The sequence below is a fragment of the Podarcis raffonei genome, chromosome 2 (assembly GCF_027172205.1).
Source record: "Podarcis raffonei isolate rPodRaf1 chromosome 2, rPodRaf1.pri, whole genome shotgun sequence".
Classification (NCBI taxonomy): domain Eukaryota; kingdom Metazoa; phylum Chordata; class Lepidosauria; order Squamata; family Lacertidae; genus Podarcis; species Podarcis raffonei.
Genome location: NC_070603.1, coordinates 35723459 through 35749896, shown reverse-complemented (window position 1 = coordinate 35749896; position 26438 = coordinate 35723459). Strand labels below are relative to the sequence as shown.

Below are 26438 nucleotides of genomic sequence, written 5' to 3'. Positions count from 1 at the left end.
CACACATGTATTGAAAGAGAAGTTAAATGGCACACTCCCATGCCCCCAAAAGGGTTCTTTTACACTTAAAAGCAATAGACACACCTTTATCTGGATTGTTCTTTACATTGTTGTTATTATTATTGTTATTATTATTATTAATTAAATTTCTATACTGCCCTTCATCTGAGGATCACAGGGCTCTTTACTATTTAGAAACACAAAAATACATACCATAGTTAAACAGTAACACAAACCCTCCCCCCCCCCCCAGTTTAAATGGCCATAAATTGTTTAATGAGCCAAAGGCCTGGGAGATGAGGGATTCGCCTAAATGTATTCCCATAAAGACACAAGGTGGGCTTTCCTGCGGAGAGCTTTCCACAAGCATTGAGCCACCGCAGAAAGGGCTCGTTCTCATGTTGCTGGCCTCCAGACCTCTTGTGGATGACGATCACAGGGTCCAGGTTGGTTCATATAGGGAGAAGCAGTGCTTGAGATATTGTGGTCCTGAGCTATTTAAGGCTTTATAGGTCATAACCAGCATTTGAATTCGGCTGGGAAACTAATTGGCAGCCAATGCAGTTGGGCCAGGATTGGCGTTATATGCCCCAACTATCTTGCCTTGGTAAGCAACCTGGCTGCTGAATTCTGTACCGGCTGAAGCTGATGGAAGGCACTCTGCATCACTGAGGCCACCTGAGCCTCAGGTGACAGCAATGGATCCAGAAGCTGCATATTCACTCATTCAGAGGGAGTGTAATCCCATCAGGAGCAGGCAACCTTCCATCCATCTGGTTTAGGGAACCGCCCACTGACAGTGCCCTAGCTCAAAGGCAGAGGAGGACCAGATTCCCACTAAGTCTCATGCCCATTTCAGTTCTCCATACCACATTGTACACCATTCCCGAAGGCTCCTTGACCTTCATGAATGGATTTTCAGGGGGTTGGGTGGGGCTTGAGGTAGGAAGGCAAAGGTAGGAAGGCCTTGCTCAGCGGTTAGCAAGAATATGCAAATTCAATAATTTTTTGCAAGGCTGGCTGAAACAAAAAGGTGGTTAAGAACACTAGCAACCTTTGAGGAATTTTGAGTTACAGACAAAACCTCAACAAGATACAATATATGACATGGGTTACAGAAATAGGATTTGAAAAATGAAAAATTAAGAAGCTGACCTGTAAGTGGTTGGAACATCTGCCAGGGGGTTCTGGAGGAATTTTGATCTCATCAGGAGACATGTTTCTTACTCGCTCAGAGAAGGAAGCTAGAAATAGAAAGGAGGCCATTAGAATAGCAAAGAGCATTAAAGAGATTTAAGCATGTTAAGTTCCTGTACTTCTGATCTTAAAAAGAAACAATCCCCTTTTTGTCAGTGGTTTCTGAAGATTGAGAAGCAAGTGCATTGGCAGACATGCAAGAAACTGGAAGCTCAATGCTTCTATCTTTAACACAATTCTTCAGCTTTAATTTTTTGGGGAAAGTGTTTTTCATATTTACTATCTTATATTACTAGCATTGGTTTAGATCAGGGTGACAACTGGTTCATATGCAAGGCACAGTACCTAATAAAAACAACACAACTGCTGATTATTCTTAAAGCAAATTGCGAGCCACAGACAATTATTGTTTAAACTTTATTCAGTTTAAGAACAACCACGGGAGCTTCGAGAAGTGTGATCAGTGCCTCTTGCCAGTTAAATATTTCACCCAACATTGATGACCAAGAATTTTGGCATTGCAATTATTTCCAAATCTGCATCTCAAAATATGATGGTTCTAAAATTATGTGGGCAAATCAGTTTTTAAAAGGGGTAAGTGCAAGCCTGAAGTTTATCAAAGAATTGAATGCAGCAGAGAATTGTTTAGAGAGAACTGGAACAAGATACAGGTCAAATGCTGAACATTTCTTGTTTAAAATGTATCACAACTGCCAAAATAGGGGCATAACCTGACCGACATGCAGCAGCGTCCAGGTTTTGTTCTTAAATGCATGTGGGCTGTTGGTGATAGAGAGAATTAGACACAATGTTTCTACAAGTACAGGAAAAAGGCTGCTCTTCAAAAGGACATTATTCCAAGGCGACACTGTGTACCACACTCTTGTCCCTTTCCTTGGCATCAGGCTCTGCCTTCAGTCTTGGCCTGAAAAGCTCAGACAATATGCCGTTTGTGAACAAATGCTTTTCTCTGAGCTTGAAAACAGGCTGCTACTTAAAAAGCGGGCAGGGTGGGGGCATTCATCCTGGAAATCCCTTTTCCACTGCATTTTTCCATTTTTAAAATAATAATAACATGATTAGAACTTTCCTAGTTTTGGGGCAGTAATGTTTACATCGCAAACAGCTTGTGTCGGCAGAAAGATTTCCCCAGTAGCAGGCAGGCATTATAGTTCACAAGCAACTGTATTACACTACTTGCTTCCAGTTAATATTAACTGAAGGACTGACTCTTATGTCCATCAAAGGATGAAGGGGCAAAATATTCTGCTATATTCCTATTACTCTTATCTGCTCTGAACCTTTTGTAGACAGGACGGTTATACAAACATGAGCATATAGAACTGTCTGAAGACTTAGCCATGCATCTGCTTCTAGCTTTTTACCACTGGTGTCTTGACATGTTTGTATCCACCGTAATCAAAGGCAAACAAACACCTGGGCCTCAGTTTAAAATTATAATTCTGCCTTCAGAATTCTGCAATTTGGGCATCTCCCATGCCCTCCTCTCCAGCCCCATGGTCTTCCATTAGGATACTATTTAGGGTTAAGTTCGCTAGCAGTCACAAGTAACAAAGAAATGTCCTTTGGCATTTCCAGAGAATGTGCTTCTGTGAAGAACAGAAATCTTGCCAACATCCCCAGAGGAACACAGTTTGGCTCCAGAGCCCCTTGACAACAAGCTACGGACTTGTTATAGGTTACAAAGCCAGTGATGTGAGGGGTGTGTTCATTTCTAATTAAGAATGTCTCAAGTACCAAGTGGTGGTACCACCGATGTTTCATTACAACGGAGACCAGACACCTGAGGGAAAAGGTGATTTTTAAAAAGAATTTAATGAAGTCAGATACCCAAACCTCATGTGCTATTTAAAGCTAGCTAGGTATTAGGCTTTTGTGTTTTCTTGAGGGTCCTTGTTAGGCAGGAAAAGGATTTAATACTGTTCTACAGAAGACACTGACGGGAGCTCAGGGAATGGCACAGAACAAACAGTGCCAGAAGTGGCATGCTAGAGAGATGGCATTTACAATTAGGCAGCAAATACTGTTAGTTTCATCTATATATGTTTTCCTCTAATAATTTGGTTTGGGATTTTATTGCATCCTTGCACATGCTTTCTAAATAAATCTAATCTGTTTAATGAGCTTCTTTGGTAGCGAATAGTTTAATATTTTAACACCTGAATATTGGTCGCTCTCCTATGATTGACTACTCCAGAGCTCAGTGTGTAAGGGAATCAAGAAGCATTCTCTTGAGACTTAGCTTTTTATATGGCTGAAGGTTTGTTTCAGAATTCAGTCTTGTGCACTTTTCACTATCCCCCTCCCCAGCCTCGCTCTTTTCTGTTTTAAGATTATGTGCCACCTTCTCTCCGCATGCCAATCTGCACCCAAGAGGAAATGGCGATAGACTTGTGCGTCAGACGCTTCTTATGATAACAGCAACAAAAGTTAACAAGTAGCCATAAAAAGTGCCCCAAGGGAGCCCCTATACAATCTCCTGAGTGACACAGAAAGATAACCAAGAACCAACTGTTTATCAATGTACTGAAATCAAGAAGGTAGTCTCAGGAATAAATTTTGTTACAGCAATTTAAGCAGTGTGAAATGCACAACATTGTATAGTGTATAACACCTGCTGCCTTCACCTTAATTCCGCAATAAATGGAAATGAATATATGTTGCCAGGGCGCACTTTCAGACATTTCGTGCATTCTATACCCTGTCATTTCCCCCAAAGATCAAATCCACTTTTGTGCCAGTCAGGTGTGGTGACCTGACATTGGTTGTACCGTTTGACTGGGTGTGCGCGCCCGCTGGCTTCCAGCCTAAGGCGTACTGCAAGGGGAATGCAGGAAGCTGAATATCAGCATGATTCACCATTATAGGCACACCCAACCTCTGGCTTGTGAAGTAAATAATTATTCATACCTTGAAGCTATGGTTTGACTAAGGGCTTGGCTAAGGCAACGGAAGCCACAGGGAACATATACCAATAAGCTGGGGCTAAAACTACATCTGGAACTGTATTGCTAGAATACAAGCCCTATATACAAGGAACCTGATCTGCCCAGTTGGCTTTTTACCCACAAATCGGACAGGCATCGTTCTCCTTCCTTAGTAATCTACTGGCCACTTCAAGGGTTTCTATCGTACTACATCACCTTCCGGTTCTTTCATCTTACGACCAGCCAAAAACTTTTATTGTCTTACTTCCCTGTCCATCAACAGGGCCAGGTTTTTCTCTCAATTCAAAAAGATTTACAGTTCCTCCTTGCTGCCTCACAAAACATGAGCATTTTCTTGGAATGCTAGTGCCTTTAAAATCCTTCCTCAAAATACAGCCTTTAATGCCTCTTGTACGCCAAACCATGCATGCTGTGAAGACCAGAAGCTTTGCACTGGGGTTGATACAAACAATTGCCCACCATGGGGGAATCATTCTCATATGATCACATTTAAAGTGTCCTAGTGGCCACTTGGCTACCCAAATCTATCACATGTCTAAATGTGTAGCAGGGAGGCTTTTGACACCATATGTGTCCCTAGCCCATGGTTGTGAAAACCAAAACACAGAACTGGGATTGTACAACTGTCCACAGTTGGCTACTTGACATGCCATGAATATGGATGAAAATCCCCAAAGAGATGACTGACGCCAGCTAAGGTGGCTGCAGCAATTTAAGCTGCTGGCTGGTCTTGAGGACAAATGCAGTAGTTCCTTGCTTGATTCTAGCCTGCAAAGGATCCGAACAAGGTCTACAAATTTTAGCTAGTACCTCCAGCATACCAAAACAAGACAAAGATCTGTAGTAAGAAATAAGGAAGGAATTAGCTCATCTAATTCTATCATTATGCTTCTCAATTACGTTTATTATCCCAATGGATTTCTGAAGCGAAGAATAATGGAAGAAGTCTCCACAACAATATTGGGGACTCCTTTTAAGGTTATGCTTTTGCCAAAAGGCTACAAGATGAACTGAACAAAGCTAGTTTTATTAGCCAGGTCAAAGGTTTGGAATTAAGACGGCCATCAGCTTACCTACTATTACCAGTAATTCACCCCACTCTAAGGGCTATTTTAGATCATGAACACCTCGGTTTTTGAATGTAATCCATTCCGGAAGATCGTTCGAGTTCTGAAACGTTTGATAACCGGAAACTCAATACGGAAGCCTCAATACAGAAGCCACGTGGCATTTTCAACTTCCGAAAAGTGTTCGAAAACTGAAGCATTTACCTTCCAGGTTTACGGTGATTGAAAACTGAAACGTTTGTCAATGGAGACATTTGAAAACCGAGGTGCCACTGTAGTATTAAATGGATTAAAGTGAAACTAGAGTGATACTAGCATGCTTTTATTAATTGGTTATAATTAGTTGCCAGTAGACTAAGCAGCATCTCCCACCCATAAAGGGGAGGTAACAGCAGGCTGGGGGAACCCCAAGGTTTGCTTAAGTATTTTTAGAATAAACTCTAAGCAGAGATGGACTGATCCCACCAACAATGCAGTAAGGACTGAGTCTGCTCAGTGGGTATGGAATGCTGACCATTGGGAGTGGGGAAACTGAAGGATGGGAAATAAAGGATGATTATCTTGAAGAGAAGCGCTGCATCACATTTTACTGCAGGTTCACCACTTACGTAGTTCTAAATCTTCTATAGGGTATCTGTATAGAGCAGCCTTTCTCAACCTTGGGTACCCAGATGTTGTTGAACTACAGCTCCCATCACCCCAGCTAGTAAGGCCAGAGCTCAGGGATGATGGGAGTTGTAGTCCAACAACATCTGGGGACCCAAGGTTGAGAAACACTGGTATAGAGAGATGGTCAACTTTGTTCTTCATTAAATAACACATTCTGCAGTTGATCTTGCATTGAATAATAAATTCTACAAATAAATAGTGCTTTTAAATTATTTTACACATTTACAGCCAGCTGGTGAACTGCAGCCAAGTGTGCAAAATCACCCTGAGACATTCTCCACAATGCTAACCCAAAAGGAAGCATCATTTATTTACTTAAATCCTTTTCAGTCTCAAATGGGATGGGCCAGCTATAACTTCATGCCTGGGAGAAAGGGTGTTCGTTATTTCCTGGCAACTAACAATAGAACTGTAGGGAAGTATATGAGGCATCAATATGCCACTGAGTCATCCAATTTTGAAAGGCCACTACAGTTACTTGACTTCTGTTTGTGGGCTCAAGAATGCAGAACAAGATCAGCACATTCTGATCTTTTCTAATCTGATACATTTGCAACTCTTGTATACAAGCTCTAGAGTAATGCGTACATTTTCATATACACTGAAAAACTGCTATACAATTTTGCATATATGCACAGGTCCCGCTTACCAAATACAATAAATTCACTGGAAATCATTTGTTAAATGAGCATTAGCATAATGAACCAACAATTTCCATTGATTCCTATGGCAAAATTTGTAATCCGTTCCTAAACAAGGATTTTTGACACCCAAAAGCCAACCCCCCCCCCGGAAAAATCTTATCACCCCCCTCCATTCTTTAGCCAACCAGCAAAAGGCAAACAAAGAAGTAAAAAAATGCTATTTGTTCAGATATCTGAATCTGTGGTGCGTATAGCAAGGTTTGGGTACTAATTCCTCATATTTGGATAAGTGAATTTTCACATAGTGAACATTAGTAAAGCAGGACCCGTTTGCAGTGTGAAGAATGAACCACATGATGCTCTAACTCTAAGACACTGAGACATAATGCTCTAAGACACCTGACTACTTGAAAATTGCTGGGGGTCGTGGGCGACCACCTAATGATTTCTCTGCTAGTTGTAGCAATTGGAATGTGCTGTCCTAAGTGCTGTATGATTTTTAATTGCACTTTTACTGACATGCTATGGGACACCTGAATCTTGCACATCAGAGTTTGGGAGGTCCCTGCTCTAAGGTACATTTAGTTGCTGCATCAGAAAATCCTTCAAAGAAGCAAGATGCAGCCACTAGTATCAGAACCACAGTTTATACAGGTAGCATTTCCTATGAATGGGAATAAAATGTTAACAAATGGGACCAATTCAATATGTGCCTAAACAGTCGTACCTTGGTTGTCGAACTTAATCCGTTCCGGGAGTCCATTCGACTCCTGCAACAGTTTGAAAACCAAGGCACTGTTTCCGATTGGCTACAGGAGCTTCCTGCACTCAATCGGAAGCCGTGGAAGCCACGTCGGTCGTTCAGCTTCCAAAAAACATTTGCAAACTGGAACACTCACTTCCGGGTTTGCAGCGTTCGGGAGTCAAAACATCTGACTACCAAGGTGTTCGAGAACCAAGGTACGACTGTACTATAGAGTGCTGAGCATAAATGAAGTGGCTGGGAAGTTTTTATGAATGTTTTCACCCCTTGGGAAATGAGCCTCCTTTAACAAATTTTCAAAGAATGTGAAACTGCTTTGCACTTAAGTTAAGTATTGCAGTACAGAGGATTGCTATATGCATAAAAAAGCTGAAGCCTTCCCTTTTAGCTGCAGCATTTTCCAAGGGACATGCATGCCAAAGCAAAGGTTCCTTGGCCTGACAATGGGGGGTGGCTTCCCTCTTTCCCCTGCTCCAAAACCTAAGCAGCAGCAGACTGGAGAACAATGACTGCAATGGAAGTTTTCCATAAATGTTTCTGCCCTTCTCAAAATGGTAACTTCTGGCAACGTCCCAAAAATCCAGCATATCCCCAATACTGTATCATATGCCAACCAAGAAGAACAGGAAAGGCAAGGAAACATAGACGAGAACAGGCATGCTAGAGCTTGTTCATACTCACCAACTAGTTCTTGGGGATCTCTCTTCTCCAGTTCTGAAAAGTCCTAAACAAGAGAAAAGCAAAAGTTGTAAGTACAATAAGCCCTTTAAAACAGGTGTGTACTAGCCAATCCTACCCTACGAATTACTGGTGGGGAACCAGTGGCTCTCCAGATGTTTCTGATTTACAAAGTTCTCCCATCATCCCTGACCACTGACCATTTTGACTGGGACTGATGTGAATTAGAGTCCAGCCACATTTCAAAAGTTACGAGCTCCCCACCACTGCTGTGAACATGCTTTAAATACTTACATTATACGAAGACTTTTATAGTATGCATGTGTCACAAAGACACAACTGAAAAACTTTGAGAAGAGCACTATATATTTCAACTGAATTGCAAATATGCTATAACGCAATTTCAAATTTGGTCACATAACAAGGCACATTGGGCTGGTTCACACACACTCTGTAAAACTGTGTTTTAATGCTATGTCCGTGAGCCAGAGACAGCCTGCCTTGGACCTGCATGCTCCCCCTCTACTCTCTTGAGGGACGGAAGAAGCACCTTCACTTATGTTTCATTTAACTTTCAAAGTATTTTGGCTTATTATGTATGTGCCAACCCAATATCTAGCAACTGCACCTCTCACAGCAATCAATACCTATGATTCCTGAGAACTATTTTTACTCCAAGACAACTGTGGTTAGAGCCCTCATGTCACTATATTGTCAGAAACATGGCTGAAGTTAATACAATGTATATTCTCAAGTAGGTGGCTGCCCTCACCCAAATATTCCATCATTTAAATAATGGATGTCCTCCGTTTCAATCCAAAATAGTGATAGAATTATTAGATTAGATTGTGGGGGCAAATAGAAAGGACAGAAGTGTTGTTGCATCCGCAGAGGTATCTCTGCCAGTGGGAAAACTTGATTGGATACAACTTTATGTGCATATTCTTGTTGATAAAACACTAATTAGTCAAAATAGTGAATCTGGAAGTGTACTAAGAGGAAAAGGTCGGTTTCAAGACCAATTAACTTAGCTCCTTTAATACAGAGTCAAAGGGACACCCACAAGAACTGCACCTTCACATTTGCATAGAGTGGCAGACCAAGGAGGTCTTGAAAGGGAAGGTTTTATACCCAGGATACTCCTGAGAAATTAAGTCAGTGCAGATTATGAGAAGCCAGAAGCGTCAGTATGAGGGATGCAAGGCAAACAAAGAGAAAGGGCAAGCATCAAGAAGCACAAGTTCCTATTAAATTAACCGTAGACAAAAAGAAGCAGACATTGGGAGCTCCATCCTCTCTTCATTAAGCAAGTCTTTCGTAATTTGCCAAGACTCTGCCTGAATGCCCACAGGTCCTTAAACACTGATCCTATTCATTCAAGTAGACAAATGCTGCCTGCTTGTTGGCTAGCAATGCAACTGTGCTACTATAGTTCCCTTTTCAATTTTAGGTGGGCAAAAGTAATGGCTTTTTGGGAAGCCAGGGTTCAGTTAGCTAGTTTGGACATCTGCTCTGCCAAATCCAAGATGGCAATGTACACATTTCTAAATGCCCATAGTGTCCCTGGGCCAGCTTTAGGGGATTACAAGTTCGTGGTTTGTTTTTTTCGTATCACTAGCAACAGTGAAGGGGTTTTTACAGCCCCTTTGCTAAAGAACACTATGTAGCTACAAGAAGGCGGGGGTCATAAAACTCTCGTCTAGCTTTTGTTTTTTTGCAAAAGTGCAGTGAACTGGGCTGCTATTTCTTCCTAAGGCTGCAAAGGCATTCTTCGAAATAGTCTGCCATGTGGAAACTTATGCACAATGAACTGATGAATAATTAGAACTGCTTTCGCTAAAAGATTTATTTAAATCCAGAATGTAAGAGGAGCTTGCTGGATCAGGCCTGTGGTGCATCTAGTTCAGCATCCCTGTTCTCACAACAGCCAACCAGATGCCTGTGGGAAGTCCAAAAGCACAACCTGAGCGCAACAGCACTCTCTGCACTTTTGCTGAGTGGCAACTGACATTCAGAGGCATACTGCCTAGGAGAGTGGAGGTAAACAGAACCGTTGTAGCTAGTAGGCATGGAAAGCCTTATACTCCATGACATTTATATCCAAGTAAAGATAATGAATATATGATGGAAGAGGTGGATTCATAATGATGTTGAACTTTATAGAGGTGATCAAGCTTGGGGGACGACGACTGCATGTCAGAGAGCCATCTGACATCTCCAGGCTGCCTTTGAAATAGGGCTGTAACATGAGTAAAGGTATTTTAATTAATTAACGGCAAGATTTTAGTTCATTAACACACAGAACTATTTTTAGTACATACAAACTGTAAGTTAATATTTCTGATGGAAAAATGGAAACTTGTGTCCTGCCTGCATTCTTGCTTTTGGCTTCAATTTGAAGCACTGAAACTATAGGAAAGTATCAAATGTCCAAACAGAGAACTATGCAATATTAGAAAAACAGAGCTACATAGATATCTATGTGTGTGATTTTGGAAAGTTATATGGTTTTCCAGTACACCAACTATAGTTCATAAGTGGCTACAAAGTCTTCAAAATCCTTTTTTTAAAGGAAGACTTTCACCAATGAATGGCACATTGTGAGAATCTTGGAAGCTGTAGTTTACCCCTCAGAGGGCTACAATTTGCAGCACCCTTAACAAACTACAGTTCCCAGGATTCTTTGGGGGAAGTCATGTGCTTTGAATGTATGGTTTGTGCGCAGCTGTAGATTTCATGGCCTTGGGGTATATCTGAGGCACTCGTCACAGTGAAGTAAACAGGCCCTGCTGAGTAATCAACCATCAAGTGCTCACTTTGCCCAGAGGATATGAATCCTGCTTACTGCAGAGTGAGGTGTGCCCAGTGCTTCATGACTGAACTAGCTCAATGCTGTTTTCATGCCTCTCATTAGAACATTAAGTAAATCACAGTAAATCAGAGCCATGGTGTCTCTTGTCCTGGAGGTAGTATTTAACCATCAAAACGAGCAGCTAGATACCCTTATGCTCCATAAGTTGGTGGCCATTGCTAAATTTTGCAGAAGTAAATTCCATAGTTTAACTATATGCTGTGTGAAGCATTACTTCCTGAATCTCCCACTATTAAGCAAATGAGCACCTCTATTATGCTCCCCCTTATTCACCCCTCCCAATGAATTTAAAAGCTCCAAACTTTTCTTCACAGAGAAGTTGTTCCAGGACCCTAGTCACTTTGGTTGCTGTTTCCTGCATCTCTTTCAGTTCTACAATAGCCTTCTTGAGATGTGTGGACCAGAGCTGTACACTGCTTCTCTCTTAAATGAGTGGACAGTCAAATCTAGACCGTTGCAATATATCGTCCAACTCAGAAGCACTTGCAGCAGAATCAAGTGGTGCCTTCATCAAGGCAAGAGTGTTTTTCCTTCTTTTTCACACATGGCTCTAGCAGCTAAGTCTCCTAGGTTTCAAGCCTTATGAAACCTGTATCCCTGTGCCAAATTAGACTATCAAAATTTATGTAATACATGGAATAATAAATGCTATTGTACATAGTGAGGGTGTGGCAGTAGCAGAGATGAATGATCCTATGAATCATGGGATAGCTCTGTCGGTAGAGTATGAGAGTCTTAATCTCAGGGTTGTGGGTTCAAGCCCTACATTGGACAGAAGATTCCTGCATTGCAGAGGGTTGGACTAGATGACCCTTGTGGTCCCATTCCAACTCTACAGGTCTATGATTCTATGGACTTCACAAGGTGCAGATATTATAATGTGAAATAATATCCCAGACTTGGCTCAGATTTTTCGGTATAAAGATTGATCTGTCATATAAAAAGGGAAAGCACTGCTTTATTCAGAGGTACAAAATATGAGAGGGTATTAGTGCACAGTAGGACTGAGAATGTCATTAAAATGACTACAGTGAATATCAGAAGAGGAAGGTTTTTAAATTACTACTTTCAAATTTCCAAATTTCTCTGAGATAGAGGTATCACAAACCTAGGGACACAAATGGAACCCACAGCCATATGTGAACACCCTCAGCATAATGAAAGGTCATGCAAATGTTAGGATGTCATCAATCATCTTTAGATCTCACTCAGGAGCAGTACAGAACAAGACAATCTTTTGTTATCGTAACCTTGAGCTCTGGAATGTTGTGGGTGTCTGATGGGAGAACGGGTCAAGTTAAACGTATACTTCTTCTAAACAAGCTGTGCTGTCAACCACTCTAACCAAATCAGTTTGCAAATAAAGGCTAGGTTATTCGGCCGCTGGCTACCTTGCATCATCAGGAAAATATCCCAAACAGACAGTAAGAACAGCCAACCTTTTGCACTTTTGTAAACCAAGGTCAATCATAGCACTTCTGTCCTATCTGATAACTGATATGGCATGACAGCAAGGCCAGAGCAATCAATAAAAGCTGCCTTGCACTTTAGATGACAGGACCTTACAGAAACAGGTAAGTACAGGCTGTACATGCTACCCTAGATTTCTAGGATACTGGTAGTGGTGACTCATTGCAAGCCTTAGGTCAAACGGATCAAGTTTGAAGTTGTGTGCTCCTACTATATGTTTGCTACTGGAAAGCAACCAAAAAACCTTCCCCAAACACAAGCAGCTCAATAATGGTCTGGTTCACATTAACACTAAATCATGGTTTAGCACTATTATGACCAAAGTCCCAATCCTATCCTCCATTTGCCTCACCTCTTGTATTATTTTGTTTAACTTCCTGGCTTGTCCCAATATATGAAGCAAAGAGGCAACTTCAAACTATGGATTATGAATCTGGTTTATTTCAAAACTAACCTGGATTTGTTTTAAACCACTCTGCTTTGTAGTCAAGGACAAGCCAAGATTCATGGAAAGTGAAGCCAAATATTGCATGCAGGAGTACAGGAGGAGAGGAGGGTGGGAGCCTGCAGCAATGCTTGGACTCGTTCCAGCACTTGCACGAAAACATGACCTGGTGTTATATGCAACCTGGATCATTTCCTTCTTCATAGTCAGCCTTGACTATCTCATCTTTAGGATATTGGAGTTACTGAAAAATGCCACTTGTCACAGAATGGCAGTTTAAGTTTCTCTTTGCAATCATGAGCTATCACAACTTTTAAATACACAGATTCCCAGTAAGTTAAATATCGCCTGTAGGTTAAAGTTATAGAGCATGTGTGCAGGACATTTGCATGGTAGTCCATAACAGTAATTCTAGACAAAGGAACCAAATCTGTAACTAAGCTATTAATTCAAGCTATCACAACATATTAATACTATCAATTCTGAAACACTTATTTTTTTCATTTTTAAGCTAGCTATATTTATGAAGCTGAGAAGGCTGAAGGAAGAGGCTTGGACTCAAAAACACATCCTCCAGTATTTGGGATTTAAACAGCTTTCTCTGCAGAAGGGCTCCCTATAACCAACAATCAGCTGGTTGATTGTTACAGTGAACTCCTTCAAAGGCAAGCTCCAAGCACCAATTAGCTGACTGGCGTTGAAAACATGTCTTCAAAGGATCAGTAGTTACAGCAACTGCTATAAGAACATGAACAAATATCTATCACCTGAAATTATGACAATAGGTGATTGACAAGTGGGTCTCACCAACCTATCAATTGTGGCCCATAGGGAGTTGTACAGCTTTCTGTACTTTCCCACATGAACAGAAGAAACAGGACAGGAGTTCTAGATATGATAATGGCAATATCTGTCGTTTACATAGTTCTCTGCTAAGTCACCAGGAGATGTTCTTCAGACTATCCAGCAAATTTTCTATTAAAAAGGAAGATATGCTAGTGATAATAAAAAATGTTAAAAAGTATAATCTACATATTCAGAACTTGATTGATTAAAAGGCAACACCTATACAAGATGAGGAACATATATAAAGGCCTGTAAACAGCTAATGTTCTCAACCTGTCAGACTTCTTGGCTTTAATGTATATGAAAATTGCTTTACATATATACAATTTAATAATAGATTATTACTTCAGAGGAAGGGCAAGAACCCCCAACCCAATCTAGAAATCCACCAGAATTCAGGAAACAAACATGCAAGGTGAGAATTGCATGACAAACTATTTTCATCTATTGAAAATTATATGGCATACATTAACTTCAATACATTGTGTCAATTTCAGTCTGCATGGAGCTGTGGGAGAGTAAAAGCAGGAACTTTTCCTGTCCAACAATGAGGGTGGGAGGAAAAATACTGGGAGAAGGCCCAAAACAAACCACACTTCCCATGGATGTATCCTGTTTGCCAGCTTCGTGACAAGCCCATAGGACAAATGCCAAACTTAAGATGAGAAACTATTTTTTTTCTGGGGGGAAATATTAGGAAGCTGAGCAGGTTACATTGTGGATTCTGCTAAAGGTAAAGGGAGAAATTCATGTATACCTCTGTAAATAAACCCCTTTTTCCAGATTCCTGCATGACAACTATATTTATTTTGCGGAGGCGAGAACAAAAAAAATATTATCCCAGCTGCAAACAGGAAGGAACATCAATATATGAAGAGTCAACTCCTCAGATTGTAATCTTTTCGATCTTAACATAACAGAAAGCAGATGTCTTTAATTTTGCCTTTTACCTTTAAGTTATATTAACACTGTATAAATCCACTGAACTAGTATGGCAGGCACCCAAACAAACAACATTTGGCAAACCAGAAGTCAACTGAATCATGAAAGTGTTTTTAAACACACGGGAGTCCTTAAATACCCTAACACTGAATGTCAGGTCCACTCACCTGTCATCAACTACTAGCTTTTTTTAGGATTGAAGTTTACCCCAAAGTTGTTGAGCTTCAGAGCTGAAAGCAGCTACAGAAATTGTGGCTCATCGTTTCCGTCCCCCCAATGAACATTTTATTAAGATTTTCTAAATAAGTTGCATATGAAGTTTCTACTATACAATTACCAACAACATCCCCTCCCGGTACCCTGCTTGATTTGTTTGTCTTGTTCAACATCTAGACTAAGGAAGAGTTTATTTGCCGGCCCACTGTTTAGATACCTCAGTTGGTTAGAGTGTGGTGCTAACAATACCAAGGTTGCAGATTTGATCCCTGTAAGGGACCAGCTAGCTGCACATTCCTATAGTGCAGGGGGCTGGACCACATGATCCTCAAGATCCCTTCCAACTCTAAGATTCTATGAGATACTTTCTGGCTCTTAGTCAGAAAATGGTATGCTACAATTGAATTTTGTTAAGTATGTTTAGGAACATTTCTAATTAAGAACTGTAGGTTTTTACTGTCTTGCTCAGACAGGGTGCCAACACTATAGTTCCCCAGGGTTTCTCAATTTTCAGCTAGTTGCTATTAATGCTTCATGCAGCATGCTCTCCATATCTTGAACAGAAATCCCACTCACTAGTAATGTACAGTAATTGAACAGCTACTAGTGGCTGGCTTAAACAGAAAAGGAAAAGCACCTCTCCTTAGGAAGCACTAGAGGAGGGGGTCAGCAAACTTTTTCAGCAGGGGGCCAGTCTACTGTCCCTCAGACCTTGTGGGGGGCCGGACTATATTGGGGGGGGGGAATGAACAAATTCCTATGCCCCACAAATAACCCAGAGATGTATTTTAAATAAAAGCATACACTCTACTCATGAAAAACACCAGGCAGACCCCACAAATAACCTAGAGATGCATTTGAAATAAAAGGACACATTCTACTCATGTAAAAACACGCTGATTCCCAGACTGTCTGCGGGCCGGATTTAGAAGCCGATTAGGCCTTAGTTTGCCTACCCATGCACTAGAGAGCCTCTTTGGATTAAAAAAGCAACTGAATTCATCCCAAGACCTTTTCTCACAAGAGGCACTCACCTCTATGGTGCTTTTGCTTAGTGGCATGTGGATGAACACACTCATGGTCTGACAAGTCTCAATTTGCCCTGGGAACAGCCATTTCCTGCAGAGAGGTAACTTTTTTGATGACGTAAGATGTGGAAACTGACTAGTGTTCACTTTTAACCTGGGTCCTAACATAGGTTTTGACATGCTTAATATACAAAATGGTGTTTTTTAAAAATGCTAGAATGTCAACAGTCAAGAAATAGCAACGAGAGAACAGTGCCCATCTAGCTGAAGTCATCAGGTCTCTCAGCAAGGGGCATTTGGGAAGGGTAGTTGTTTTTTTCTGGCAGCTAACACAATCTAAAATACCCTTCCCTCCCATTTGAAAGCCACACCACACCCATGTCAACAATCTGTGGTATTCAACACTTGAGGGAGTCAGGGGTTTGTTGCAGCTTGCACTCCTGCTGTGGGAAGAACAAGCAGACACGTAATGGACATGTCTCATCTTCCAAACAGCTAACCAAAGCTGTTCTACAAAGGTCCTAGGAAGTTTCATTCCCTCATTCACTTTTATAGTATAAATAACTGGGCAGAAAGAAGTAATGAAGGAGACAGAGACTTTGTTCTGGGTTTCCTTTTTTTTTGCTCCTGTTTGGATTAACCATCAAACCCACTACATTAGGCTTAGATGCATGAGGGACAACCATATGTTACTTTCCAGACCAGACACCAACTAGTTTTTGCTAAGAGGGTTACTTTGAGAAGTAAATGGTTGTGCCAAGGTGGTACCCCTACTCCCAGAAATGACCTGCTAGAAAGTTCTACTAGTACATCTCCTATTTCCACCCATACCCCTCTTGCACCTGGATTGGTAGCTGGTAGGATAATTTGACTCAGAGACTGGCAGTTGGTGATCCCTATAGCCTATCAGTGGTTTTCTAACCTTGACTCACAATAGACAGTGCATGACTCACACTGTGCCCCTCATTCCTCTTGGCATTTTAAGTAACCATCTGAATACCTCTTCCTGTTAAAGACCAGGGGTGGTAATTTATGATGCATTATTTGCAGACTTTAGTCCTTGGCACAGGATCCGACAACAGAATAAAGGATTCTAGAGAATCTTCGCTCTTTCCAAAGGGCAAGAGACAGTTCAAACTACTTGCCTTTTTGTCAAAGATCATGACTGTACTATACAAAAGCAGCATGCCATTGGGAATGGGGGTAAAGAGGAGAGAGGGTATCGCAACAACCTGATCTTTCACATCTTACACTGAACTCCCACCAGAGCTAAAGCCAAATACCAAAGTTACAGTGAGAAGTCAACATGGCTTCTTAAGAGTATCACTGGAAGTAATGTTCAGGAAAAAGTATTTTGGTGTTGCAAATTCAACACTGTTTAAATTTAGAACTCTAACATGGCAGCATTCTAACCAAATCTGGAAAGGGGCATAAAGAGAAGGAGCTCCTCAAAGGATTTTAAGTGTTTTAAAGCACATAAGCAAGTGTCAAAGGCTCACTTGAAAAGGGCAGGGCACTGTGTATTAACTTGCTCATATCAGCATAGTCAGATTAGTAATCATGGGCAAAGTTAATTATTCCTCTGTGAACATTACCTGGATGACTTAACCAGAAGGAATGGTCTCACTTGTTACCTGTGATGGGATGATGAGCTGCTTGTGCGTAAAGTCCTAGTCCCTCAGAGTTTGGCTAAGTCCACAAACCTCTGTCTGCGACGGAGCTCCTTAAGCATGGCTCCATCAGTCGCTCGTAGAATCGGACAGTGGGCGTTTACGGAACTTCTTGCAGCATAAAAGTTCCTTAACGGAAACGCGTCTTCTGGACTCTGGGCGTGACAGTTTCCGGCGAGGAGTAGGTGTCCCTATGGGAGGTCCTGAAACCTCCCCACTATTTTCGCTGGAAGTGTCTCTGAGCCCTCCCTCCGACTCACTTTCCCTTGGAACTCCTCCTCCTCTCCCCCTGCTGGTTCCCTCCTCAGCTGAATAGTCTCTCTCAGCCTCTGTGAGCCCCTTCACCTCCTGCTTCTCCGATGGCAGTTCCCTGACATTACCTCTTGTAGTTTACCTATATTCAAACTTAGAAACAGAATCCTTGAGGAGAGTCCTCTGCAAGACATACACTTTAAGGTGCATATTCCGCTGTTACCTTTTTAGATTTTTTTATTCAATGCATTCAGTGACTGGAATTCTTTCAGAAGTCTAACTGGGACAATTTCTTTAAAAAGGAGAGGTGGAAACAAATTGCTGCCCTTATACTCATGAAGATTCCACTTCCCAGGACCCACTAAAAATCAGCTCCGGGTGGTAGACCCTCCAGAACAGAATGGAAGGTAGCACAAAGAGTTGCATGATGAACAGTCAAAATATTAACTCCTTTTCTCTTCCACTAGTTGAAGCCTCAGCTGGATTAAAACCCCTCTTGTGAGCACAAAGCAACAACTGGATTACACCCAGGGAAGTGTTGCATTGGCACAGTTCATTTAATACTCTAAATAAATGATAATACTTACTAAGGGGGGGGGGTCAAGCAAACCTTCATGAAAAAGTATATAGTCTTTATGGCTGTAAAAGCAAACTTGAAATTATGAGGAAAGTCTTAAGTGCCACAGGGAAAGTGTTTCTTCTAGGGGAGCTTCGGAACTCGGCAAAGCTCATTTCCCCTTCCTATGACCAAAAGAAGTATGCAAAATAAGTAACTGTATGCAAGTTTCTTAATTAGCCCAGGACACACTAGTAGCAAAATACAGCTTTTCTTTCCAAGATATCAAAACTCTCTATCGTTATATGGAGCGTGCACACCATCTATTCAAGCTCCTGGAAAATACTTTACTTCCTTGATACAAAGATTTCCAGAGCTAAGGAAACATAGCAGGATTTTTTGAGGGGTAAAATAAGTCTGGAACTTGCCTTTTAATGCTACCCACCTTCCTGACCTTTGAATCCTAGTTTTCATTAACCACAGGTCATTGTCACTGCTATTCTGGGGAAGGAAGCGCCACAGGGAAAAGGGAACCAGGGAGTGTATCATAGCATTTTGTCATAGGCATTTGGCCACTGTGAGAACATTTAGAAACCAGATGGGCCTTAGGCCTGATTCAGCAAGACTCTTCTTATGAATTATGAGAGAAATTACATATGCAATTTTCTTCCTGAAAAGATTGATAATTGGGCATTTCCACCATACATGAATAAAGTCAGCCCCATTACAGGCCATACACCCAACACTTACTACCCTTATCTGGACAGATTTAGCCAATATAGAATTACCGTAGTTTTTTGTGTATAAGACACCCCCATGTATAAGATGCCCCCTATTTTTGGGGACTCAGATTTAAGAAAATCCACAATTGGCACTATCCGTGTATAAGACACCCCCTAATTTTTGACATTATTTTTTAGGGGGGAAGCCTAGTACACGGAAAAATATGGTATATGCCACTAATAAAGCAGTTTGTAATATCTAGGGAGAAGATGGTTCTATAACACCCCCAGATTGACATAATGGATGTTATACAGCAAATGTAGTTTATTACTGCTGCATTTTTTACTGTATCAGGGTAATATTGTCAAAGGAATTGTGACATCTTTCTGCTGTATCCAGAGCCTCTTTTTTAAAAAGACTCTGGCCTACTTTAACTAGCCTTGCCCTGGGGCTTAAGAGGAAATCACTGTTTGACATCAATGTCTGAACTTGAAAAGCTTACTGGAACATACTGTTCACATTTTATGAACACACAGCAGCTTAATACAACCTATAGTAGCTTAACTTTGATAAATCCACCTGGAAGAACAGTGACACCTTCTGGTGTACTATTGAACAGACAGCGTGATTCTGAATATAAGGAAGGGCTCTCAACCAAGTTAAGACATTTAAGTTGTACTGCATAACAGTACATAATCAGGTAACCAGCCCAGAAAGTGTTAGGATGTAACTACAGGACAAGAAGGAACTCAAAGGCCACACACAGTGCTCCACATGCACAAACTATAAAAAGTGGTATTTGATTCAGTGAGGGGCTATGACAGGAAGAAAAAAACAGTATTGCACGACCACATTACACAGAATGTAGGAGGCCAAACAAGACCATTTAAACGGCCTGTTTGTACATATGAAGTAGTTTTGGAATGTGGTACACAGCATTTAATATTCGCTAGGCACATTTTGCCCTTGGCTATCGGCCACTTGCGACCAAGTGAAGATTCCTGGGTGCCAGGATGGCACCTGAAATCACCACCTGGAGGTGCATCCCTGGGGATCTTTGGATCTTGATTGCTTTCATACACTAGCAACACATCCTGTATAATTCTATTCGTTATATTTGATCTGCACAATCAGAATGAATTTCAGGGACCAAAAAGGTTGTATTGGGGGGGAAAGAGACTTTTGAGCCATCAGGCCCCCAAATGGCAACTAGGCATTCCCTTTTGGTGACTGTAACCCTGGTTTAAAGAGCCATTTGGCACCTAGCTTATATATCTGAGTTTCTAACACCGCTAGTATGGCATAACGTTGATGCTTCCATACATTCAATGTAGTATCTTTATGGCACATGTAGTGCAGCACATGCTTGTCATGCAAAAGGTCCCAGGTTCCATTCCTGGCCCTCCAGAAAAAATGAAGTGGATAGCGGGAAAGAAGCTTGCCCAAGGCTCTGGAGAACTACTGACAGAGCAGACAACACCATGCTAGACTATTATGTAAATGAGCAGCTTTATATATATAAAAAAATCACAAAATAAACTTAAGTGTTTATGTGGAAAAGATTACATTAGTGTACCATCAGTATAGTTTACCTAGTCAGCATAAAGTTTAGCATGTCAATGCAAGGAATGCCCAAGATTCTGGCCACAGCACAATTCAACATACAATGATAGCTGCTGATCACACTGACACGGCACAGACACTGCTAAATGATGGTCAGAAGACAGGAAGCATACTGTGAAACTGCTCCTGCTTTTCCTTTCCTTGGTTTGCTCTAATATTTTCACCAAGGTTAGTACAAACCAGCAGGCTTGTATCAGGGTCTGCAAATCATCTCTGAACTTTGCCTGGCATCAGTACATACTGCAATGCTACACTTGGGGCAAAATTGGAAAAGATAAGCAAATTCATACAGGAGAGAGGAGGAAGGGGGGAACACACGCCAGTTGCACCCTCTTAGTCTACTTTGCAGCACTTAATTATTTACAACAACTCCCCACCCCCGTGCCAAAAATCAGTTGCTATGACCAAATCCCCGGTGTCGCTCACTGGGACGAGACAGTTTGAGCATATTACACCAATCCTGGCCCAACTGCACTGGCTGCTGATTATTTTTTGGGCCCAATCTGGTTTTGACCTATAAAGTCTTAAACAGCTGAAGACTGCAATACCTGAAGGACCACTTCTCCCCCATATAAACCATCCCGGAATCTGCATTCATAATTTGAGGGCCATCTTCATGTGGTTCCTCCACATTAGGTCTGGAGGGTGGCAACATGAGAACTTTCTGGGCAGCATGGCTCACCACATACTCCAGTATTTATTAAACACAAGGCAGTATTAAACACTCTATAGATTCAAATAAGTACACATGTACTCTTAGAAAAATATGCTTGCACATGGCAAAAAGCAATCTGATCATTCACAATATGTTCGTTGAATGGACTAGGTTTTCAGCCAATAGCCATCAGAACCCATGCAAAATATTTCTTAATGTAGTGAGTTACCTAATTTGTTCTGGAAAGTCATTTTAGTAGCCTTTCAAAATCTGGGCTATTTCTAAGTGTTTCAAGAGTTCCTTCCCACAGACCCCACAACAAGATTTTGCATCAGCTTGTCAACAATATGAGAGGCAAATGATGAACTAATCATGCTATGTACACTGTATTCCCATTGTAACACTCTTCCAAATACCTTTAGGTCATCAGCCTCAGGTTTTTCAGTCTCTGAATCGTCATCTTCCTATAAGACAAAGAATTTACAGGATTAAGCTTTAAAGAGTGGGCTCAGCAAGTTCTTGCATGTGTAGCAAGGGACTTGCATTAAATAGCCCAGCTTCACCTTTGCATTCAGCTGAGCTGTTCTTGCAATGCTTTTCCCTCCCTCTGATAAAACATCAATTCAGATAAAATATGACATTAACAAGACATGTCTACATCTAATCAAACAGGTGTCGGTGTAGATTCCAAATGCCCATATAACATTTGATTTGTCGATAAACAGACAACAAAAAGGCCAGCACAGATAGAAAAAGAAATTTGTGCCAAGCGGAAATTTTTCACTGCCACTCTTTTATACCAAGACTGTTCATAAAGAGCAAATAAACATGAGATCTAAACACGCTAGCAATTATCAACACCTCTCTGATTTTGTGACCTCCAAAACACAGTGTATGCTCACTGAGTCTGAACTAGTTACAGAAAGGTAGCCGTGTTGGTCTGCCATAGTCAAAACAAAAAAATTATTTCCTTCCAGTAGCACCTTAAAGACCAACTAAGTTAGTTCTTGGTATGAGCTTTCGTGTGCATGCACACTTCTTCAGATACACTTGAAACAGAAGTTGCCAGATCCCTCTATATAGTGAGAAGGTGGGGAGGGGTATTACTCAAAGGGTGGTGGGAATGGGTGATTGGCAGATAGCTGTGATGAGCCTGTTGACGACTCTTAACGACTGCAATAGGTCTTACAGGAAAAAGCAAGGGGCGAGAAGGTGAAAAATGGCTTTGTCATGTATAATGAGATAAGAATCCAATGTCTTTGTTCAGACCAGGTCTCTCCATGGTTTTAAGTCTCATTATACATGACAAAGCCATAAGAATCCAATGTCTTTGTTCAGACCAGGTCTCTCCATGGTTTTAAGTCTCATTATACATGACAAAGCCATAAGAATCCAATGTCTTTGTTCAGACCAGGTCTCTCCATGGTTTTAAGTCTCATTATACATGACAAAGCCATTTTTCACCTTCTCACCCCTTGCTTTTTCCTGTAAGACCTATTGCAGTCGTTAAGAGTCGTCAACAGGCTCATCACAGCTATCTGCCAATCACCCATTCCCACCACCCTTCTGAGTAATACCCCTCCCCACCTTCTCACTATATAGAGGGATCTGGCAACTTCTGTTTCAAGTGTATCTGAAGAAGTGTGCATGCACACGAAAGCTCATACCAAGAACTAACTTAGTTGGTCTTTAAGGTGCTACTGGAAGGAAATAATTTTTTTGTTTTGAGTCTGAACTGGCAGTGACTGACCAAGAACAAGACATTGGGGCTGTAGTGGATAGCTTGGTGAAAACATCAATCCAGTGTGTGACAGTTGAGAAGATGATGAGTACTATGTTAAGAATCATTAGTAAAGGGACTGAACACGGAACTGCAAATATCAAAATGCCATTCATTATATGGTGCAACCATGCTGAGAAACCTGTTCTGGTTGTGTTATCTCAAAGAAGATATTAGAAAGGTTCAGAAGGGGGGGGCATCACCAAGGGGATGGAGGAAAGGTTACAACATATGGGGGTTTTTAGTCTAGAGAAAAGGTGAATAAGAAGTTGATAAAATGATGCATAGTATGGAGAAAGTAGATGCAGAGAAGTTTTTTGCCCTCTCATGACACTCATGGATGATGCTCAATTTTAGAAGAGTCAGGACAATACTTTTTCACACAGTGCATACCTAAACAATGGAACTCGCTCCCACATCCCCATTGATGGCTACCAGTTTGGATAGCTTTAGAAAATTAGACAAATTCATGGAGGATAAGGCTATGTTCTACCTCCAGTGTCAGATGCAGTAGACCTCTGAATACCAGTTCAGAGGAATCTCAGGATAGGAGAGTGCTGTTGCACTCAGGTTCTGATAGTGGGCTTCCTATAGGCATCTGGTTGCCCACTGTATTGGACAAGATGGTCCTTTGGCCCATTCCAGCAGGCTCTTCTTATGCTCTTAAACCAACAAAATCCACACCTCTGAAGAGGACAACCCAAATTGTTGGTGAAGAGGAAATCAATGTGAGAATGGGGAAGACAGTATTTAAGAAGATCAGCATACAAGTATTGCCTTGAAGTTACCAATCTGTTGGTTCTGATAATTGCTAAAGAACAATTCAACGAAGTCCCAAAGTTTCCATTCTCTTTCAGCAACAGAGACCAAAATTATTACCACACCCATTTTGTGCATCTTTTTACAACTGATGTAGACCTAGCAGGTTCTCTATGAGACTTGTATACTGAACAATTGCCATTTCACAGACACCAAAAGAAAAATCAACCAAGACTATAAAAAGGTAGTTTACCCTCATCCCATTCCCAATAAAAAGGATTACCTAAGTTTTAACAAGAACAAAAGCTTAGTTACTGTATTATGTAGAACATTAAATAATAATTCCACTCAATACAAACATGCTTTGTTCTCAGGTAAAATAATACCAATTATAGGCACTGTTATTCAAGCTAAAGTGAATACCATACAGAAAAATAGGGAATTAGACCATAGTCTGAAAAACTGTCCTCAATATATTTACTTTTTAATGTGTTTGGTTCTAAGAATGTTGTTAATTTTTATTTCTGAACAATATACATATGCAAAGTTGTCAGCAGACAAAAGGAAGACGTATGCAGACAGGAAGCCACATATACTGCAGTAGTACTTTGCTTCTTGCAAACTAGTAAAAACAAACAGAAATGCACATGACTTCTGTTGGAAAAGGCTGTGAAAGGTGAAACGAGTACTATAAAATGAAAAAAAGTTTGGAGAAATGTTCATCACAGTAACCTCTTACAAAATGCCATCTGAGTGTCTGCTCTAGCAATTTTACAGATAATGATAAGCACAATGCTAAAAAATCTTAACCCAGCAAGAAACCATTACTGCAAAACAACTGGAGCAAATTGTCCTCTCCCTCTGACAGGTTACAGGATGAAATTTATACAGTTACAACCTGACACACACAAACCAGGCATATGATAAGACATTTCAAATCTCTGTCATGCTAATATTGCCAACATCATCAAGCAACTATTTTAATATAAACTGTATTGTAGATTCCTCCGCGCCCCACTTCATCTTCTTGTGTACTAGACATTTCTCACACAGTGCAGGAAATGGAATTTACTATCGTAATAAAATATATGATGTAAATGAACACCCTCTCCAGCATATCTTAGACTACAGGTCTACCGCAGACCCTTCTCAGACATCTTTCGTCATACATTTTAACAGCTTATTTGAGATAATGTTGTTCCTTAAAACTGGACGGGAGGAAATACAACTAAGTTTCTTTTACAACTTATCTAGGGTACAGACCACTTAGTAAAAGAACTGACAACTTAAATAGGAGCCATAGAGAATGTTACTGCAACAAGTGGATGCCAAAGAGCCCACTATAAGACTGAAGGGATGGCTTGCTGGTAGAGCAGGAGACTCTTAATCTCAGGGTTGTGGGTTCAAGCACCACTTTGGGTAAAGGATTCCTGCCTTGCAGGGGGTTGGACAGCATTACCCCAGTTATCCTTTCCAACTCTACAGTTCTATGAAAAGTCATACTTCCAGATGTGTTAAGATTTACCTCTCTGACATTTTAAGCCATAACTCTATAAGCACATACATAGCAATAAGAGAAAGAAATAAGAGGTGAGGAGCCTGGCAAATCTATTACAAAGTGGAAGGCACAAAAGAAGTTTGTATAGACTCAGCATTAATATAATTATATACCTACCGATTGTCTACTATTTTCATCTTCATCGTCATCATAACCATCCTCCTCTCCCTCCATTTTACTGAAGTCATCCTCTCCGTAGCCTTCTGACACCAGACCTCCTTTTTCTTCTACCTCATCCAAAACAAGGAGGAAAATAAAAAAATCAAGTTAGTGATCATTTGGTATCCCAGTGGAAACATATGCAAGAGAGTGATACTGATTTAACAATAGCATGTGTTTTTATAGAAAAATAGGGGGGTTGGCTTTTGCTGCCCAACTCCCCAAGGGACTGAGTCCCCTAAGTCCATGATCAGTCAGAGATGAATAGATGGAGAAAGCAAAGAATATCTTTCATTATCTGCTGCAACAGAGTCACCCCCCCACACATGGAAGTGAGACCCAGAACAAAGGTGTGCAAGCCCCTATAAATAATTTTGAAACTGCACACCCCTTAGCCCAAGATCACCCCAAAAACATCATACATACATCACAGAAGGAGGCAGTCTCCAGCAGAAATCTGAGTGCAACTTCTCTCCTGTCTATCAAGGTACCTGATACCATCTTTCTGATTGCATTGCCTGGGTAGCCAGGCCATTCCTTTTGAGTTGGTAAATACTATAGTTCTCGAATATCTTTACTAATTTACACCTATTGATAGTCTGCTCACCTTAACAGATTCTTGCCAGACTGAATTTGCTGGGAGATGTAAGCCCCTACATTAAAGGTAGTTTTATTAACTGGATTTGGAGGTGAAAAGACAATTGGAAAACTCCCTCCAACTGCAGAGAAATATTTGAGGCCTATTACGGAAGGGGGGGGGCATGTCTTCTTCACCTTCTTCTTCGCTACAATATATCCATTTATTCCCAATTGTCAATGTCAAAAGGGACTAAAATCTATAAAATCCATAGAAAATCAACGTGCCAATTTGCTCAATTTCTCTAGGACTCTATGACA

The 26438-nt window shown here is 41.0% G+C and overlaps 1 protein-coding gene across 2 annotated transcripts in view; it reads right to left on the bottom strand.

Moving 5' to 3' along the window:
- SAP30BP (SAP30 binding protein) overlaps positions 1-26438 on the bottom strand; it is a 34629-nt gene that overhangs the window by 5655 nt on the left and 2536 nt on the right. Inside the window, exons 2-5 of one of the 2 annotated variants that reach the window (XM_053375910.1) lie at positions 25500-25609; positions 21702-21749; positions 7991-8033; positions 1156-1244 (exon numbers count right to left, since the gene is read on the bottom strand). In XM_053375910.1, the coding sequence (XP_053231885.1) occupies positions 1156-1244; positions 7991-8033; positions 21702-21749; positions 25500-25609 (290 nt within the window). The remainder of the gene's footprint in view (positions 1-1155; positions 1245-7990; positions 8034-21701; positions 21750-25499; positions 25610-26438) is intronic. The other variant, XM_053375911.1, reaches the window with a different exon arrangement.